Raw genomic sequence first — 21,305 nt, 5'->3', positions numbered from 1 at the left:
TTACTCTGAAGTTGCTGGTAGTCAGAATTCCCACATCTTTCAGAGTTTTGTTTGCCATATTGTTGTCAGGTGTTGTTCCTGTTCATTTAGGTTTGCATAAATTCATACAAATCTTCCTAGGTTTCTCTGAAACCATCTTCTTCATTTCTTAGAGCATGGTAGCATTCTATCATATTTATGTGCCATAACATGCTCAAGAGTCATTCCCCAGTTGATGGCCAGTGACACAGATTCTAATTCCTTGCCACTTCAAAAAGAGCTATAAACATATTTGTACTTTGTTTTGTTTAGAATTAATCTGTCCCTTGATAATAATCTTCCCTCTAACTCCTCCTTCCCTCTTCTCCCCACTTCCTTCCTATTACCCTGTTGAGTGAAATATATTTTTGTACTGAAACTCTGTGTTCATGTGCATTCTTCCCTCCTTTGACCAGTTCAGATCAAAGTGGAATTTAAGAGTCAGTTGCTTCCCCTGCCATCCCTTACTTCTTCTTCCTTGTTTGTATGAACTTCCATCTTCACACCCAGATCATAGCACATTTTTTTCCTAATTTTTCTTTTTGTTCCCCACCTACTATATTCCTTTCACCTTCCCTTTCCATTTTGCCCACTAGTTTAAAAGATCTATGGTTTTCTTTATGATTTCTTGAAATATGATGCTTTTTCTTTATCGGTCACGGCTTTTAAGTAGTCCAATGATTCTTAAATTTGTTCTCCTTGATCTATTCCCTGGTCAATTGCTTTAGCTATGAAATAACCTTACATTTTCTTTTATTGTTTTTCAAAATTTTTAGTTTGTTTTAATGTTTCTGGTTTTTTCATGAAATCTTTGGCTTCTATTTAGACTGTTCTAATTTTCAGGGATATTGGTGCTTGAGCAAGGTGCCTCTGGTGCTAAGCTATAAATTGTTTTTCCAGTTCTTTCTTCCATAACTCTCGTTTCTTTTCCAATTTTTCTTCTTGTACTCTCATTTCATTTATAAATCATTCTTTAAATTTTTTCATACTCTTGTTTCATCTCTCATAGGAATGTAATTTGTGCCTAAATTGTGTTTTTCTTTGAAGCTTTGCTTGTAGATATTTTGGAATCATTCTTATCTCATGGGTTCAAGTCTTGAGTGTCCATCCTACCATAATGCATAATGGCTTTTTATGGGATTTGTTTTTGTTTTCTTATTCTTCCAGTCTGCTTTCTGACTTTGGACTTTATGTTAGGGCCAGGCTTTATGCACTTGTGTAAGAAGTATCTGGGCTGGTTGTGGTGTTGCATTCTTAAATTATTGTGTTATATTATTCCAGCATCTCAGAGACAGTTTGGGGTCTGATACAGGGCAAAATCTGATCACTGAATCCCTGGTCTGAGCTTTCCAAGTTCCTGACCTGGGTTTGGGTCTGCACAACAGGAGGCTGCTGATGTATTCAGCCATTATCAGCTAGTTGGAAAGCTTTGCTGGTTCAGAGTCATAGAACTGTAGGCTTCCTTTGATCTGGGATTTCTGCCCTGCTTATTCCTCTGCAAGCTTCAGATTGAACTGGGGACTGGAGCTAAGACCCTGCTTTGCTCTGGGGGTCAGAGCCACACAGCTGCTACTTTCTTCTGAATTTGTTTCTTGCTCAGAAAACAGCCTAACTACTTCTAACCCTAAACTTCCACCCCTAGGTAGAGGTCCTTTCTTCCTTCAGTCCTGGATTTATGACTTGGAACTAGATAATAAGCAATAGAACTGCTATTTGGCACCTATTTCTGCAGCCAGTAGAAGGTTAGGACCCTCTATCCTAGAACTTGGACCTAATTTTGCCTTGATGCACAGCCTTTCCTTGGTACTGAATGGCCAGACCCCATTCCCAGTTTCCATAGACTGCTCTATTTCCCTTTAATTTTTTTTTTTTTTTTGCTTTTTAGAGGGCAATTGGGGTTAAGTAACTTGCCCAAGTCACACGGCTAGTAAGTGTGTCAAGTGTCTGAGGCTGGATTTGAATTCAGGTCTTCCTGACTCCAGGGCCAGTGCTCTATTCACTGTGCTACATAGCCACTCCTCTATCTCCCTTTATCAACCTTGGAAATGACTCACTAGGATTCTGCTGAATTTCCCAATGAGGACGGATCTGGTACATTTTCTAAGTCTTTTTGCAGGAATTTTTTGGAGAGGACCTCACTGTACTTTTTCCTGCTACTACAGACTTGTCTTGACTCCATCTCTGTATGTACTCTGTGTTATCTCCAGGGTATCATGTATATGTCTGGTTTGTACATGGTTGGTTTGTATGTTGTCTCCCCCATTCAACGATGAGCCTCCTGAGAGTAGGGGTTACCTAAGCTAAGTGTTAGGGATACAAAGAAAGGTAAAAACATTGTCCTCAGCTTCAAGGAGCACGTGCTCTAGTGGAGGATACGCCTTGCCAACAATGCAGTGCAAATCAGAGGGGACGGACGGAACACGAGCGGAAATGGCCTCTTGCAGGGGGCAGAATTTGAACTGAGCCTTGAGGGAATCCAGGAGGTGGAGGTGAGAAGGGAGAACACTTTATGCATGGGAGATAGCTAGTGATAAAGGATGGAATCAGGAGATGGAGCCCCAAGTCTGAGGGTAAGCAAGAAGACCCATTAATTGGGTTATAAAATACACAGAGAGAAGAAAGGTGTAAGAAGAATGAAAAGATAAAACGAGGCCAGGTGGTGAAATGCTATAAATGCCAAACATAGCTTTCTATATTTCATCTTAGATGTAATAGGAGCCACTGGACTTTATTGAGTTGCAGGGGAGGGGTAACATGGTCAGACCTGCTTTAGGAAGATCACTTTGGCAGCTGTGTACAGGACAGATAGGTATGGGGAGGGAGACCAACCAGGAGGCTCTTGAATTAGTCCAGTAGTAAAATTATAATGGCATGTATCAGGGTGGCAGCTACACGAGTAGAGTGAAGGGGATGTATCAGAGAAATGTTAAGAAACAGCAAGACTTGGCAAAAGATTGAATGTATTGTGTGAATGGAAGTGAGAAGCCAAGGATGGTGCAAAGGTTGTAAAGCCTGGGTGACTGGGAGAATAGTGGTCATAGCTTCTGTTTTAGCCATGTTGATTTCACCTCACATAAATAATAATATTTTGTTAGAGGTTTTTCTGTTCAGAGACAGCCCAACAGAAAAAGTAGATACTAGAGAGATAATATTGTCTGGAAGAGTTGATACTTTGAATAAAGCAACCAATGAGTCAATACTGATCAGAAACAATATTTAGGTAGATGGTGATTTCACTTCATTTTATGAGAGTCCTAACCTGATACGCTTAAAAGTCCCCTGAACCACACTCTGCTTTTTTTCTTGACTGCTTCTTCTCTTCCTCTCCTTTCCATCTGTTGAAATCTTATTTACCAATTCTTCAAGGTTCAGCTCAATACACACCTCTTCCATGAGACCTCCTATAATTACACACCTCCTCCATGAGGCCTTCTATAATTGACCCACACCATAATCTCCAATAGTAATAAATTATCACCCATATATCGTCCCCTAGGCCTGTGTGCCAGAGGGTTCTGTCCTAGGCCTTTTCCATTTCTCTCTTTACACTGTGTCTCAGGGCTCAGTGATTTAATCAGCTCTCATTGGTTCAATTATGATTTTATATGCAGATGATTCCAACATAGATATAAATAACTTTCACCTCTCTCTTCAGTTCAAGTTTAATAATAACAGCATTTATATAGTATTTTAAGATATGTAAAACTCTTTAAAAATATTTCATTTGTTCCTCATAACACTACTGTCTTAGGATCAATGCCTAGCACATTGTTTTTTTGGCTGGCAAGATTCCAGACTTGTGATTTCATCTGTGTAAGCAACTCCCAGTGTGGAAACTCCACCCCCCCCATTGTTATTCAGTTGTTTCAGTTGAGTCCAACTCTGTGATCCTAACTGGAGTTTTCTTGGAAAAGGTAATGGAATGGTTTGCCATTTTCTTCTCCAGCTCTTTTTACAAATAAGGAAACTGACACAACCAGGGTTAAGTGACTTGCCCAGAATCATACACATAAGAATATTGTCTGAGGCCAAATTTGAACTCAGGTCTTCCTGACTCGGCACTCTAACCAACATGCTATCAAGCTTCCCCCTCTAATATATATCAATAACTCATCAGAGAGTTAGCTGAGGTACTGAGAGTTTTAGTGAACCCACTCATGGTCAAGGTGCTGTTATATGTCAGAGGCAGGATTTGATCCCATATTTTCCTAAGTCCAAAGCCATCTGTCTATCCTCTATGAAATGCTGCATCTCAATGGGTATAGTAGGTGCTTAAATGCTTGTTGAATTGAATTGACACAGGTATTATCTTACATTGTTACCCTTTCAATTACTTTGTGAACCACTTGAGAGTTGGGGCCTTAGAGTTTTTTTAATATATCCCACAGTGCCTAAGTATAGTGCCTTATATCCAGTGTCTTACATACTGATAGGCAGTAAATAATGTTTTATTTTAGTTCAGTTGTGGTTCTGCTTAGAACTCAAGCAAAGCTCCTCGATTTCTTTTTCTCTTGTCATTAGATTGTAAGCTTCTTAAGGGCAGGGGCTGGCTTTGCCTCTTTTTGTACTCCCAATGATTAGCAAGTACCTAGCACATAGTAGGTACTTAATAAATGTTTATTGATTTTTCAAACTGGCATCTTAAACAAAATAGATCTGAACCTACTGTACCTGGCAGAAATCTTTTTAGAAGAAGGCATGAGAACACTGCCACTAATTTAGTAGTGATCAGTCATTCCAGTTTTCATTTCAATGCATTCTCTGCCTTGACTCATTTCTGGCATTTGTTGATGAGAGAAAGGATAGGGAAAGGGTGGGCAAAGTTACCCCCAGTTCATTGAAAGGAACTGAAAATAACTTTGAAAATTAAGAGAGCATGAAAGTCAAAACATCTGCTGGGGGTCAGGAAATTATTACTAGCCACTGAGCCAAAGCCCTATTCTATGCAATTAGACAAACTGGTGATGGAAGATCACAATGGAGAACTAAGATTCAAAGCAGGGTTTGGTCTAGGTAGAATTGTGAAATTGATGAAGTCAGTGTTTTTGTCTTTCCAGCCCCCAGTTTGACTATGCACTTAGTGTCACCCCCCTCCAGGTCATAAGTCCCCTCTCTTTTCTTTCTTTACTTAACCTTCTTTATTAAAACTGCTCTCTGGAAATTTCTCAGTCATTTATACCTCAGAGTAAATGAGTTGAAATTGATTTGTTACCTTTCTCAAAGGTATTTTCACTTTAATATGCTACTCACTATTATCCCTATAACTAGCAATATCCTACCACTTTTTTTCTCTCCCTCTACCTGTATTACTAAATCAGGGACCACAGAGGAGCAAAATAATCCCTTTCCCCCATTCTCTCATTCCTATCCTCAACTTTTTCCATTCCAAAGTCCACTACAATCCTGTCCACCCTTCAGCTTGACTTCTGGGATACATGTTCTACCTTCCCTTCATTCTGGAACTCCTTTTCTCAGATTCCTTCCATCTACTAGTACTCACTACTTCCCTCAGATGTCCTTGTATCACATACTGCTAAATGGAGCTAAAGGAAGTCTCATAACCAGGCTGCCTGAGGACATTAGAAATTCATGTTATCTATCTCATCTGGTCCCTCACATAAACAACTGAGGTCATTCAATAATGAGTTCCCTCTTTTCCCCTTCACTTCTGTAACAGTAATGGGAATTTGAAGATCTTTCCCTGCCCCTTAATAAACCTAAGGGAATTTGAAGACCTTCCCTGCTTTGAAACTATATCCTGCCCCTTAACAGGCTGAATGTAATCAAATGGAACCTGTAGTGGGAGGACTTTGCTGAAGGGTGGAGCAGAGCTCACAGGAAGCTAGGAGTCAGAGCAGCTAGCCACAGAGGATGTATCCAAGGGAGACAGTGAGACTTATGAGTAAGCATTTGTGGGAAGGCTAAAGGATGCTTTGGCTCTCTGTACTGATTTATGGCTTATTAATTTCTTTGTTACTAAGATGGAATCAGCTTACTTGTTTTGGGATTTGGTTTTCTGGTATCTGAAAAAATATTTTGCTTCATTTTGTGAAAGAGGACTATGCGGGCATATTTATAGTGACCGTTGGCACTGTGAATATTGCATTGGTGCTACAACTTCACCTCACAATCCCTATTCTCTCCTCAATTTTCTCCAATCTTTGACAGTGAGGTAGCCCTACTCTTTGCCAAAGTCAGCCCCTCTACATGTGTCCTTGTTCCCATACCCTTCCATCTTCTCCAGAAGACTATCCCCTAAGTCACCATCTATGGACACAGAGTCCTGAATGTGCTTGGATAGGAGGCAGCCATTAAACACTGGTTGCTGTAGGTTCTTGCTTAGGCAGTTAGGTTGTAACTGGGTTTGGAGTCAGGAAGATCTGAGTTTAGATATTGACACTTACTAGCTGTGTGATGATAGGCAAGTTGCTTAACCTCTCTCTGTCTTGTTTTTCTCTCCTATGAAATGACTCAGGGATGTCTAGGATCTCTTTTACTTCTGGATCTATGACCATATGGTCCTCTTTCCATAACTACTGGTTTTTCTTCTATACTATCTTTAAATATGTCCATTCTTTAAAAAAAAAAAACCTCTAGTATATTTTGCCATACCCTCAAACTTGCATCACATATCACTCCTCCTTTTCTCTGTCAAATTCCCCAAAAGAGCTGCTTATATTCACTTCTTCTATTTCTTCTTCTCCTACTCTTCAACAATTTCTAATCAATTTTTGTTCTTGAATAAGCACAAAGGCATAATTAGCTGGGAAATGACTTAGAAACAACTTGGGAAAACAACTGGGTGACACACATCATTTAACCCCCAACAGTGGAAAGAAGGTGGAAACCTTCTGATCACGGCACTGTACCTGAATATTTGGATTTTGTCCATTGATATCAGCTTTTGAGAGATCTGGAAAGTTTGGCAGATCTAAGAGGAAGGATCGGGGACCATCTCTCTGCAAAGATGTATGGCTATGCTCCTGCCTGAATCGTTGCTTAGGGAATGGTCTGTGCGCAGCTTGGTGGTCAGGGTACTCCCTCTGCTCTTCCCTGGTGAGTGAGAAGCTGGGCTCTGATAAAGAATGGCTGTCCACATTGAGGTTGTTCTGGTGGGGAAAAGAAAAGTATTAAGAAGTAATTAGAGAAATAAGAAACCAAACAGGCCACCGAAGTCAATCAGTTGTAGAAGCTCACATGAGTCCATAGATGGGATCAGGAAGTTGGCATGTTATTTCTAACACTGTAATTGACTCATTTTCATTCATTCATCAATAAATGTTGCCTCTCCATGCAATATTTGTTTCCCTGTCTTCAAATACTAGGTCATTATTGGTTCCCCCAGCTTACTTGAGAATTTTGTGAGGATTAATGAAATAATAGTTATTGAATTAGTACTTGATTTGAATGGAAAGCATAGAGACCAAAAAACAAAAGCTCCATCTTGAACTAAGATGGGTAGTCTCCTAGAACTAATTTAAGGAAGGCCAATAGAAGTCACCACCTAAAGAAGCAGGAAAGAAATTTTCCTTCCTTTCCCCTCTAACTCTGGGACCATCAGTGTGTTCTGTGTGTATGCATGTGTGTATGTATAGCAAAATGTTTGCGTATTATTTTAGTTCTGTTGACATAGTAATTTTTGTCCCTTTATCTGAGTTTTAAAAAATTCAGATTCTCAACCAGGTTCTCATTTCCACCTCCTTCTCTCCCTCTTCATTTGGAATATTTTTATTACACTTAGAATATCTTTTTTCAATCAGTTTTTTTTCAATTTTCAACCATTTTTTTTTCCTTTTCCTTCCCCCCTACTGAAAACAAAACAAAACATAAGCCTTATGATGATAAGGAAAGGACAAATAAGCAAATTACATGGAGAATCTTTTTTCTATGAAACTATTTGATGACATTCAAGAGTACCACTACCCTCCCAGTCACCCAAGCTTGGTATTTCAGTGTCATCCTCAAACTTCTCATTCTTACACATCTTACTCATCCCATATATTAATTCCATTGCCAAACATTATTATTTCTACTTTTGTTGCATCATCTCTTAGCTACATCCCCATGTCTCTATTCACACCTTCATCATACTTGTTCAGGCCTACATCGTCCCTCACTAGACTATTGCAATAGCCTTGTATAGTCTCTTTCCTTTGAGTCACTCTGAACTAATCCATTCTCTGTTCAGCTACCAAAGTGATTTTTTTAAGTCTGACCATGTCACCTCACAACTCAATGAACTCTAATGCTCCCTATTGCTTTCTGTTTCAAATGTAAACTCTGACATTTAAAGGTCACCACCTGATCCCTTCCTATCTTTCCAGTCTTTTCACACTCTTTTCCTTGCCATATGCTTTATGATTCAGCTACAGGGTCCTATTCACAGTCTCTTGACCACAACATTCCATCTCCTATCTTGGTACCTTTGTATTGACTTTCCTCCCATCTCTAAAAAAGTTCTTCCCCCTCATCTCTACATCTTAGCATTTCTGGTTTCCTTCGAGATTTAGCTCAAATTCCACCTTCTGGGCTTTCCTGATCTCTCTGCTAATGCCTTCCTTTCTCAGACTGCCTTCTGTTACTCTGTCTATAATTTTTTATGTCTAGTTATTTACAGGTTGTCTACCTCATTAGAATGTTAGCTCCTTGGAGGCATGAACTGTTTTTCATCTCTGTATTCTCAGCTCTTAGTCCAGTGACTGATACATAATAGATACTTAGGAAACACTAGGTGATTGACCGCTGACAGTAGTTACTACATAATCTCAAGAAACCCAAACCAGAAGAGACAGGAGCATTTCTCCCTTGGTGAGTAGATGAGAAAGTTAACTAGAGAGTCAAATGGCAAGTATCTACTAGGAGCCTAGTAGGGACAAAAACACACATAAAGGATAATCTCAGTCCTCCAGGAAGTTATAACATGAGCTGATTTTGATATGTACGTACCTTGGAGATAAGTTCTCTGCTGACCTCTTCATATACCAATGAGATTGTCAAAGCCTAATATCCCTTAATAGGGGCAAATGAATCCATGCAAAGTTGAAAAATGATACAATTACCTGAAAGAGGCCCATATTCTATCTAGTAGATCAGGATGTTCTCTGGGTTGGTTTCACTCAGATGGTCTCCATTATTGGTCCCTCATATCTTGTATATTTGTTTGGGAGGGGCACACCCTTACTAATACTACTGACAACAAACACCACAGGATTTCAGAGAGGAGTTTAAAGATTATTTCCAACTGGGATAGTGAAGGAAAACTTCATAGAGGAAGTGAGGTTTGAGTTGGATAGGGTGAGGATAGAGATGAATGAGTATGCCCATTGAAGAGAATTCATTCATTCATTCATTCAACAGATGCTTATTAAGAAACTACCATATGCAAGACACTGTGCTAGGTGACAAGAATACAAAACAAAGTAAACAGTCCCTTCCCTCAAAAGCTTACGTTCTTCTGGGGAAAACTACTTATACACAGTTAAATCAATATAAAATATGTAGAAAGAAATTTCAGGGGGTAGCACTAACAACTGAGGAGGAGGGGAAGGGGAGAGGCAGAAAAAAAGTCCTGTAGGAGGAAGCACTTGAACTGAACTTTGAAGGAAGCTAGGGACTCTCAAAGGTGGCAGTGACAGAGTGTATTCCAGGTATAAAGGACAGACTTGTAAAGGAATGGAGGCAGGAGTAGTACTATGTTGCCTGGGAACAGTTTTGCTTGGATGTAGAGTATGTGAGGACACATAATATGAAATCAGATTAGAAAGATAGATTAGAACAAGATTGTGGAGGACTTTTAAGTGTCAAACAGATGAGTTTGCAACCAATCCTAGAGGCAAAGGGGAACTACTGAAGCTTCTCAAGCAAGGGAGTCATAGGGTTAAATCTATGCTGTAGGAATATTCATTTGACAGCTCTATGGAGGACAAATTGGAAAACTGACTGGAAGCAAGGAGGCCAATTAGGAGACTATTACAATAATGCAAGCATAAAGTTTGAGGGCCTGAAATAGAGTAGGGCTTATAAATGGTGGAACCAAAGGAACAGAGGCAGAAAAACTAAAACTACGGCATGGGGCCATGAGCGGGTCAGTTTGACTGAAAGAGGCCTATGTTTTAGGAAGGACATAATATCCCAGGAAGGACATAACTGTCTTCCAGTACTTGCACAGCCGCTGCACAGAGGTTTTAGGTCTTTGGTGTCATTTGGTCTCTCTCTTTGGTCTCACAGAGCAGAATTAGGAGCAACAGGTAGAAGCTGCAAAGAAATAAATTTGGGTTCATTGTCATTGGTTTCCAGATAGCAGGATAAGTGGAGCTATCCTGCTCTAGATAGCCATGAGAGCTATCCAAAAACTGAATGGGATACATTGGGAGGTAGGGAGTTTCCCCTCCTTAGGTGGCTGGGTGGGGGTGGTCTTCAAGCCAGAACTGGATGATCACTTTTCAAGTATGGCTACTAAGTTCTCCCCTATTCTGTGATTCTATGATTTTAGAAGTCCTCTAATTTCTTTCTTCACCTCTAATACAAATAATTTTTTTTATACTGTCCATCAAATACTTAAAGATGTAGAAGGCAGTGTTGTGAAACTCATTGACTTTTCTTTTTTTATCAATCTTAGACCTTCTTTTCTTTACCCAGTTTCCTTTGTCTCTCTCATCTGAACTTTCTTTGGAAGATTCCTCTGGGATGTCATTTTCATGTTTTCATAATGGGTATGGAGCAGGGGGAGGGGAGAAGATAGGATTTCACCCAGCTTTGGGTCTGTGGTTAATGCTTTTGTTTTTGTTGAATGTGTTTTGGGGCTTTGCAGTGTACATTAAGGCCAACTGTCTCCACACATGGCCCCCTCCTCACCCCCAGTAGGAGAGCTGCCACTGCCTTTGACCCAGGCAAAGGGATACATTTAATATCAAAACACTCAACACCCTTAAGCATTTCCAGGGTTCGGAAAAGCCCAAAGACAAGAAGAATCCGGTAGATAATTATCTTCTTAGAGAGTTAAAAAATGAAGAGATTCAGTAGATTTTAAGTTAACAAAGATTACTTTTCATACAAAAAGAATGAACTTGAAAATGCCCTTCTAAAATGAATGGTTCTGAAGTTCAAATTCATTATGAAAAATTTGTGTGTATAAAGAAACTTGCTTCTTGAATCAATAAGAGACAGGGAGGCTGAGGCAAAAAAATGAAAAACCTACATTTCTATCTTCTTTCACAAAATTCAGGCTGAGTGGGAGAAGGCTGGCTGTCCTTCAACATGTTTTGGCTTGCCTTTGCCTTAAAAGCCAGAGACATGGCTACGGGCATCATTTTTTGTTCACCTTTCAAGCCATCTCTCTGCTATGGTTTTTGTCTTTTGGCACATCTGCACTGAGTAAGCTCCCTTGGCATTCTAAGGCATTGCACAATAGAATTCAGGGCCCAGTGAGTTATTGAACCAAATTCCAGGGTAGCGAGGGAGAAAAATCTTCCCTCCCAAAGAGAAAAAAAGTCTCTTTCAAAAGCTCAACAGGAGCTAACTGGATTAAACTATTTCTCCACTTTTTTTTTTCTACATTTGCTTTCTGCCTGCCATCCCCCTCCTCCCAAACATATAACCTTTCCTCCTCCTGACCTCCAACAGTGCTGAAGGTCTCTTCAGACCCTAGGTGGCTGAATGCACATAGGTGTGGGAAGAAGTTAGTCGCAGAAGAGGCCACCAATGTATTCTTCTGGGTTTTGGAGGTTCTGTAAATTAGGCCTGAGACTCACTGAAGCAAAGCACACACAGTCCTTAATTAGAAGAGGTATATCCATTTGGTTAAAAATGGCATTAAAAAGATAAAATACATTTCTTATTTGCTACTTCTTGGCATTTTGATTTCATTGATTAAAAATAGAATTTTATCTGATCAAATTTTTATTTTAGGTGTTGGATTTTTCTCTTGGTTAGGGGATAAAGAGCCACATACTCTAATCCCAGCTCAGCTACTGACTTCTGTGTGACCCTGAGCAGATCACTTAACCTCTCTCCAGTTCAATTAGTTGTTTTGTAAAACAGAGCTGATAATACATACTAACCTCTCACCTTCCCAGCAGGACAGTGAAGATTACTTAGATTGTGTCTACACTGTGGAAAGGAGAGTGTAGAGTTAAGGCAATTAGCTGGGTAATTCAGACCACAAGTACTTTTGCCGGGAATATTCAGATAATTGAGGTAGATGTATTTTTTGGCTGGGGTTAGACACACAATTGCTGCATTGCGCTTTTTCTCCCCAACACTCCTCCCCCCATCCTTCACTCTCTACCCCCAGCCTGACTCTCAAGTTTGAAGAGCAGTTGGAAGATGTGATGTAATACAGAAATTCAAACTCTGAGTCTTGTACAGAGTTCCCCATGCAACTCAAGAAGTGATCCTGGAGATCTGCCTGGAATGTTCTCCTGGAGACCTTGCTATAGGACTGCCTAATATTGTATATTCTCTCTCCTCCCTTATTTCCTCCTTCCCTCCCACCCTCTCTCCCTCTTCCTCCTTCCCTCTTTCTCTTCCTCCTTCCCTTCTTTCTCTCCTCCCTCCCTTCCTCCTGTTCCTCTTTCCTTCCCTTCCCTGCTCCTCCCTCCCTTTCCCATTCCCTCCTTTCTCTCTTCCTTCTCTTCTCTCCCTTCTTTTTTCCTTCCTTCCTCATCTTCCTTCCCCTCCTTCTTCCATCTCTCCCTTCCATCCCAATACACAAACTTACACCCACAACACATGGAAGGCACCTCCCTCTCCCCTTGTACTATCTCAGTCCCTGAGAAATGGAAGGGGATTACAATTTTTTTTCTACTTCAGCAATTTGATTCCTCCTTGAACATATTCCAAGACAAAGTAAAGCTGTTTATTGTGCTATAGCAAATTTCCAGTATAGTCAAGTAAGATAGGAAAATCCTTTATCAAATTATGGAATGAAAAGCCTGGCAATCACATGCCAACTAGAATTTACTAAAGATGTAAAATGGGTGTTTACCTGTTCTCAATTAGCTACACTGCATATCTTTCATATAAAGCACTTATTTTATGCTGAGCTTTTGGTTGGTAGAAATCTATTGTTTATTTACTATATTCATTAATTTTCTGCATGCATTCATTCAACAAGCAAGTGCTTACTATGTACAAGACTTTTCAGACATAAAACCAAAATAGTTCTTGACCTCAAGGTGTTGGGGAAGGACTAAGGAAAGGGAATATACAATAATTCTATAAAGACTACTGTGTGAGGCACAGTGTTAAGCAGTATTTAACAAATACCTCATTTGAGCCTCATAACCTCCTTTAGAGGTAAGAACTGTTATTATTCCCATTTTACATCTGAAGAAACTGAGGCAAGAAATTTTGTGACTTGCTTAGGGTCACACAGATGGTAAATGTCTCAGGCTGTATTTGGGCTTAGGTCTTCTTGACTACTCTCCCCTCCCCAATCCAATGTGCCAACAGCTGCCCCTGGGGGTGGGGAGGTAAATAAATACTGTATGTAGTTATATAACTGTATTGTCTGTGTTAGAGCCAGGATTAATAACAGAATTAGGAGAGTAAAGGAAAACTTTAGGAGACTATAGCACTTTTTCTTCTAACATGTTAATACCTGTGATTCCACACATGTAAAGAAACTGTGCCAATGTAAATGAGCACCTATTTTACAATATCAAGTTGTTTGGAAGCACTAAGAGGTCGTTAATTGCCATGAGTCAATTTGTCAGTCAACAAGCATTGATTAAGTGCCTACTATGTGTTAGGTACTGTGCTAAGCTCTAGGGATGCCCGCCCCCAAAAGGTAAGACTCTTAGATGACATTCAACTGTGGTCACATAGTTCATGTCAGAAGCAAAATTTGAACTTGGCCTTCTTGCCATGAAAGTTGACCTTCTAGCCACTGAGCCAAATGCAGGTCTTTCTCTATTACTGCCTTAGTTAAAAAAGGTATTCATGGGACAAACCAGATTTGGGGAAATGCTTTATAATCAAGAAGCTGTACTTGAAGCTGGACATTGAACTGGGAGATAATTATAAGCACTGGGGGCATCCTTGCAACAACAACAAAAAAATTTTCCCCTTTATGTCTTTAAAGTTGTGACTACGCCAACAAAGCACAGAATTAAAATAGTTCTATATGTATGTATAGACACACTCTTAAGGCAAACACGCTTTGCTTAATTGACTCTCCATAATTTGACCCAATTATCCAAATATTACTCATTGTTTAACATTTTGTGTTGGAGGGGAAAAAAATCCCACCTTAGTTTTAAAATTTCCTTAGAACATAAGAACATAGCAAATTCTATGCTTTACTGTAACAATGATATATTAAACCTGGTTTTCTGTCTTTGGCATCAAGAAACATTTTGTGTCCTCCATAGTGAACTATCAAATGTTAGTCAGTCATTCAGTAATTATTTATTCAGTGCTTATGGTGTGCCAGGCATTATTCTAAGCCCCGAGGATGCAAAGAAAGGCAACCGTCTTTACTCACAATCTAATGGGGAGATACAGGCAAACAACTATGTAAAAAATTATATAGACAAGGCAAATTGGAGATGATCGGCAGAGGGAAGGTATTGAGAGGATTTGGAAAAGGTTAGCTGAGATCTGAAGGGAAGTCAGAATGCAGAGGTGAACACAGAGAGAATCCCAGGCTTGGGGGATAGGCAGAACAAAATCCCCAACCTGGGAACAGGAGAGTCTTTTTGGAGGAATAGCAAGGAGACCAGTGTCCTTAGATCACAGAGTGTGTGGGATTGAGTAGGTACGTTATTAGATAAGAGTAGGAGGGAGCCGGCTTATAAAGAGCTTTAAAAAAGCTAGAGAATTTTATATTTCATCCTTGAGGGGGGTAAAGAGCCACTGGAGTCTATTGAATCTGAGGTGGATGTGATCAGATCTGAGTTTTAAGAAGATTAATCTGACTGCTAAGTAGAGGATGCACTGGAGCAAGGAGAGACCTGTGTCAGGGAGATCAGTGAGAATGCTGTCACATATAGCCCAGGTGTAAGGAGATGGAGAGAGCTTGCACCAGGCTGGTGGCAGCATTAGAGGAGAGAAGGCAACATATGCACCAGATGTTAAGAAAATGAAGTTGACAGAATTTAAAGTACCGTATAAATGTTCATTGTTATTATTTTTTTTCTATTCCTATCCTTCATGCCTTAGTGATTTATTAGAGCTTATAGACTTGACCATATACCCTCTCAGCCTTCATCTTTTCATATTGGAATCTTAACTTATAAATTTTTATTGCATGTTTTGGTGAGAAGGGATTTTAGGGCATAGATGGAGCAGGTGTGAGGTGGGGAATAAAAGGTCAGAAGTGAAAGGCAAAAGGCTTATAGATTTAGAGCTAGATGTAATCTCTATAGCTGTCTGGTTTGACCCCCTCATTTTACAGATGAGGAAACTGAGACCCAGAGAGGTTGCTAATTGTCCATCCTCACACAGACACCAAGTGGCAGAGCCAGGATTAATAACAGAATTAGGAGAGTAAAGGAAAACTTTAGGAGACTATAGCACTTTTTCTTCTAACATGCTGTATCCATTTTTAATGTTTAGCATTCCCTATGAAGTCATGGTTCCCTGCCTGTAAAGCCAAGCACAAGCAGCTTTCCAGAGGACTGCTGCTGTGAACAGCATCAAGGTTCTGATTAGATAGTATAGCAAACTCTCTATTCAGCAGTAAATTAAAGCAAAAACATTCACTGAAAGCAAAGTACAGCATTTACAATGTTATGACATAACAATTTATCACTAAAGTGGCCACATATTTTTAAGCAAAAGATATCATTCAGTTAAGTCCTTAACTCAGTCATCCTTAAGGAGCAAGCATCCTTAAGGGACACAATGTACAATGTTTGTGTCAAAGTTCTCCACCCCTTGGTCACAGGAAATCATAATCTTCTCAGTCAGCATTAAGTACCCAAGAAGGTCTTTTCATCTTAACTCAAGGCTGGCTCTCAGATTCCATGGTTCCTCTTCCATGATCCCAGTTCCTGCCTGAATCTACCCAATTGTCACCTGGATTCAAAGGCAGGCAGCTCTCAGCTCCTTGTCCAGCTCCTCATCCAGTTCCTGTTCCATATTGAAGCTCACAGTGTCCAGTCCACCACAAGTCCTTCACAGTTCTGATTCTGGGAAGACAAAGCTTAACAGAGCCAAAACAACATTCATTCACATTGCCAGCACTATCATCAGTTCACTATCTACCCGTGAAATCAACAGAGACCCACAAACAAGGTCCGAGAGGTTAACACAAATCATCAACATAGAAATCAACACAGACCCACAAAAAAGGTCTGAGAGGTCAACACAAATCATCAGTAAAGTCCCAGGACCTCCAAAACCCTCCTCCAGGACTTCTGTAAACAGACAACCAGAAAACCCTCTTCAGGGCTTCCAGTAAGGTCCCAAGGCTTCTGTACAAAGTATTACAAGCACAAATCAACACAGGACAGACAGAGTGCCGAGATACCACAAGTTTTCTCCTCAACTCTGCCACCACAAGAGTTCTCTTCTCAGTTCTCTTTTCAGTTCTGTTTTCTTCTCAGTTCTGCTCTCTCCAGCCTTGGCCTCTCCTTATATATGTTCATTAGCTCCTCCCCTTCAAGTTGCATCAGCAACAGGAGTTCACAAGTTCTAGGGTTCACAAGTTCTGCTTCTCAACAGAGACTTGATACAATCATGGGCAAGGCTCAAAAGAAACTTGAACTGAGGGGCGGCCAGGTAGCACAGCAAGTAAGAGCACCGGCTCCAGTGTTGAGAAGACCTGGAGATCGAATCCCGGGCTCAGACACTTAGCACCACCCAGAAACACCTGGCCGTGTAACCTTGAGCAAGTTACTTAACCCCAATTGCTTAGGGGTGGCCAGGTGGCTCAGCGAGTAAGAGTACCGGCTCCAGTGTTGGGACGACCTGGAGATCGAACCCTGGGCTCAGACACTCAGCACCACACCCAGAAATAACTGGCCGTGTAACCTTGAGCAAGTTACTTAACCCCGATTGTTTAAAAAAAAAAAAAGAAAGAAACTTGAACTGAAACAAGGTGTCAACTAAATAGCTGAAACAAGGCATTAAGTACTTCTTTGCTTGCCATTACACTGACCTTACAATTCTAGAGGATCACTTGACTGCCGCTTTCATAAAGAATACTGAGGTTCTCTGTGATAAGAGGGCTTTCAAGATTATTCTTAAAAGCTTTTTTTTTTTTCAAACATTATTCTACTTTCTTTTCCTTTGCTCCAGTGAAAAATAAAGATACTTTTCTTTAAGGCTAATCCTATTATTGGTACTCTTCATCTCAACCTTCCTCCAACAGTCTTCTCTCCTTCAGTCATTTTCAGTCGTTCCATCTCCACTACCTCCTTTTAAGCCATGTACAGACATTGTTAGGTTTATCCAATCCTCAAAAAAAAAAAAAAAAGCAAAAGTCTGCCCTTGACTTTTTTTTACCCTATCTTGTCACCATTCCTCTTCTTTCTCCCATTCATTACCAAACTTCTGATAGAAAGCTGTCTCTACATTCAATACCTCCACTTTCTCACCATTCATCCTACCTCTTGCAATCTGGCTTTCTCCTCCATCATTCTACCCAAATGTTGTCTCCGACTTCATCAGTCACCATTAATCACCAAATCTAGTGTCTCCTCTTCATTTCTTATCCTCTCTGGTCTTTTGTCACCATTTGATAATCTTGACCCCTTTGTTTCCCTTTGTATCCTCACTCTCCACCCTTGGATTCAAAGTCACTCTTGGTCCTCCTACTACACAATTTAATTACTCCTTGTCTCCTGACACTTAAGGTGATTGCTCACAGAATTACATTATTATTTAGAGCCAAAGGGCAACATGGTCACCCTCTAGTTAAACCCATACCCCCAAAATAATTTCCTCAACAACATACTCGACAAGTAGTTACTGTTCACCCTCTATGTAGACCCCCAGTGACGGGTAACCCAATTCTCCCCAAAGCAGCTATTTTGAAAAACTCAAATAGTTAAGAAGTTTTTGTCCCTGACATAAGACAAAATTTATCTCTGAAATTTCCACCTATTTCTCCTAGTTCTACCCCTTGGGGCCAAAGAAAAACACTAGTTCTTTTTCTGAATGACAGCCCTTTAAATGCTTGAGCACAGTTATCCCTCAAGTCTTCTTTACCCCTAGCTAAAAATATGTGCTTGTCTCATTCAATCCTTCCTCATATTGTATGGAATAGAATACCTGAGCACTCTATTTGCTTTTCACCAATTTAGCAGTGTGTTACCTGTAGATGCACAATATTGCATCTGTGGTCTGACCAGAACCTCTCTCCTTGGACAGTACATTTCTCAGCTAAATTAGTGACAAAGCCAGTACCAGAACTCAGATCTGCTGACCTCTAGGATAGAGCTTGTTCCATTATTCCTGGCTGTAACTGCTTTTCTGGCTGTCTTCTTTTACTTATTACATGTGTCTAGTCCTTCTGAGAGTTGTTGAAAACGAGTTCTTTATAAGAAAGATCTTCTTCCTTGTTGTTAAACTTGATTTGAAAAAGGTTCTTAAATGGTGATGGGCCAAGGTAAAATTAAATAGGAAAAGCAAAGACATGTAGGAAAAGACAAAGAAGTGCAGGGTGCTAAAGTTTTTCTACTTGTGTCCATTTCCCCCAATGTATCACTAGTTAGAGATCACAGATACGTAGCCACTGAATCAGACCGCAGTTTGGCTGATCCTGCTCATTTTGGTCATCTTCATGAATGAGTTGGTTCACCACAGCCTCATCAAATATGAAGACATCCAGAATGATCAGTGGCCCAGTCTGGTAATTCTGTCTAGGCAAGTCCAACTCAGGTTGTCACATTAACTAAGCAGAAAAGTAGAAAATCATGTCAGAAAGTAAAGGGAATATATAGTGTGGTTGGAAAAACAAGATATAGACGCCATAGGCAGCTTTCTCCATCCCTGGAAAAGACGGAACTAGTTCAAAGTGATAATGGATTGATCTTGCAAATAACTCTTTGCTCTTTGAAGCAAACAACAACAAATACCAGGCAAGTAGAAAAGAATTCTTAGTTTACTACCTCCGAACCTCATCAGGGAAAGACAAGCTGGTAAAAATCTGCTGTGAGCTAGGAACATTTGGTGCTTGGTTTTCCAAGCTATTATAACTATTCCCAGATTAGCACAATCTGGAATACATCCTAAAGCTACACTGGATTGTAAATTCCTAGAAGGCAAAGACCATGCCTAATCTATAGTCTATAAACCCCACACAGCCCAGTAGAGAGTATGATGAACACAGTGGGCACACAATAAATGTTAGCTGATGATATGATGAACGTGAGCCAAATTATATTTTATTTTAAATTAGTCTCAGCCTACGAGCCTCGGGAACACTGATTTAGCTTTTATGTGGTCTTTTAAAGAAAAAATCTAGGAATTTCCAATTGACAATATTAGAGAAGATATTATTAGAAATGTTTATGGTCTTACGACTTTGAACAATAAATAGCCACAACTGCCATTTGAACTCCAGCCTTTCTCCTTGAAACATACTAATTATATAGCTAATTAATTGTCTGTCCTAATTTTTTGAGTGAGGTGAACATCTGCATATTATTATGGTCAATGTTTTTTTCATTGTTGGGGTGGGAGTGGGGGTAAGGGAGCCATATTGTAAATTTGTTAATGGTTTGAGTCACTTCTATACTAAGACTCTGCATTTTCTTCTTCCCCTTACATGTGATAAACACACAGGACTTTATCTGTGGTGGCATCTATTATGTCTGGAAGGCTTCCACACATCTAAAAATAAGTTCAAGAACATAATTGGTGGCATTTCAAAGAGAAGAACAAAAGTTTCTCCTCTTAAGAAGATAAAAGAATAAAAGGGCATATGATTATCTTTATGCATGAGTGAGAAGAGAGCACTCCCAGGAATAGAGAGGATTGGGGAAAAAAATTAAATCAGTTTCAGACTGTTCAATCCCTTTTCCTAAGGGGGAGGGGCTGATCTGTTCTTACTGCTCAGGAAAGTGGCACAAGGCAGATTGTCATGAATGTGGCAGGCTCAGAGGATTGTCAGTCACCACTGTAATTACCAAAGGGAAGTAAACAGGATATGGCAGGCAAAAAGAAAGTATGCAATCTTAATAAAGGGATGGGATGACAGAGGCTAACCACCTTCTGGTATTGCATGGCCCCCGCATATGCGTGAGATAATTCATTTTAACCACTGTGCCTGAGGCAGTGGGAACGTAACTGATACCCAAAGCCATGAACCTCAGAGAACATGAAAACATAATGTACTTTTAGGAATCACTCCTGAAGAAAAAGAAAGCAGTCAGTCTGCACCAACCTTCATTTGGGTTTGGGTGCTATGGGGCCCTTCAGACTAAACTTAATGTTAAGCTACTTGGACAAAGAATGTGCTAAAGGACTGATGTGAGCATAGACTCATATATGGAAACTTTGGCTGTTTCCTGGGGGGACACGTCTCCTTACTGTGAAAAAAAATGTCCTAATTTTTTAATGTTTCTATTCTTCTCCAGTAAGGTTGATAGTAGAGTTTTGGAGTGTTACTTCACTAGGTGGTAGTAGATACTGAATTCTTGACTTCCAAGTTTCAAGTGTAAAGCCCCTTTTAAGAGAGTAAAGGTCTGAGGAAGATAGACACTTCATTTCAATTTTATATGGAACAAAATTTGGTCTTTAGGGGCAGTGAAGCCACACCAACAATCAATTATGTAGGAAATGACTATTTGACTTGTAGATTATATAGGTCCAAGACTTCTCTACCCCCTCCTGCTCCCACTTTCTGTTTAACCTTTACTAGCAAGTTCTCAAGAAGTAATATGGGAGAAGTGAAGAGATAAAATTCAAATATGTTCATTTTTAAAAGCATTTCTTCTTTAAATATACATTTTATTTATTTTGTTAAATATTTCCCTATTAAATGTAAAAAGGTTTAATGCAAATGTTAAATGTAAAAAAATGTTTAATGCAAAAAATTTAAAAAGGCTTAACATCTTTTTTTTTTTTTTGACTTTTTTAATTGCCAACTGGACGTTTCCAAATGGGAGTCTCATAAGTATCTCAAACTGAATATGTCCAAAATGGAATTCATCTTTTGCCCAAAACCCACCCCTTTTCCTAAATTTCCCATTTTTGTTAAAGTTACCACCATTTTTCCTGTGATCCAGGTTCACAATCTCAGATTCATTCTCAATTCCTCACTTTCTTTCACTCACTGTATCTACTCAGTTGGCAAGTCCTGTCAGTTCCATTTCCACCATGGGTTTTGTCTGTCT

General features: G+C 39.8%; 1 protein-coding gene across 1 annotated transcript in view; it reads right to left on the bottom strand.

The window, feature by feature from the left end:
- The window catches only part of ISM1 (isthmin 1), a 105,640-nt gene that overhangs the window by 42,923 nt on the left and 41,412 nt on the right, over window positions 1–21,305 (bottom strand). Inside the window, exon 2 of the mRNA XM_069075430.1 lies at window positions 6,888–7,127. Within this exon, the coding sequence (XP_068931531.1) occupies window positions 6,888–7,127 (240 nt within the window). The remainder of the gene's footprint in view (window positions 1–6,887; window positions 7,128–21,305) is intronic.

This window comes from Petaurus breviceps, unplaced genomic scaffold, assembly GCF_028583685.1.
Source record: "Petaurus breviceps papuanus isolate PSGF00001 unplaced genomic scaffold, PetGlider_PUasm1.0 90919, whole genome shotgun sequence".
NCBI classification, from domain to species: domain Eukaryota; kingdom Metazoa; phylum Chordata; class Mammalia; order Diprotodontia; family Petauridae; genus Petaurus; species Petaurus breviceps.
This window is presented reverse-complemented; position numbering and strand designations above follow the sequence as displayed.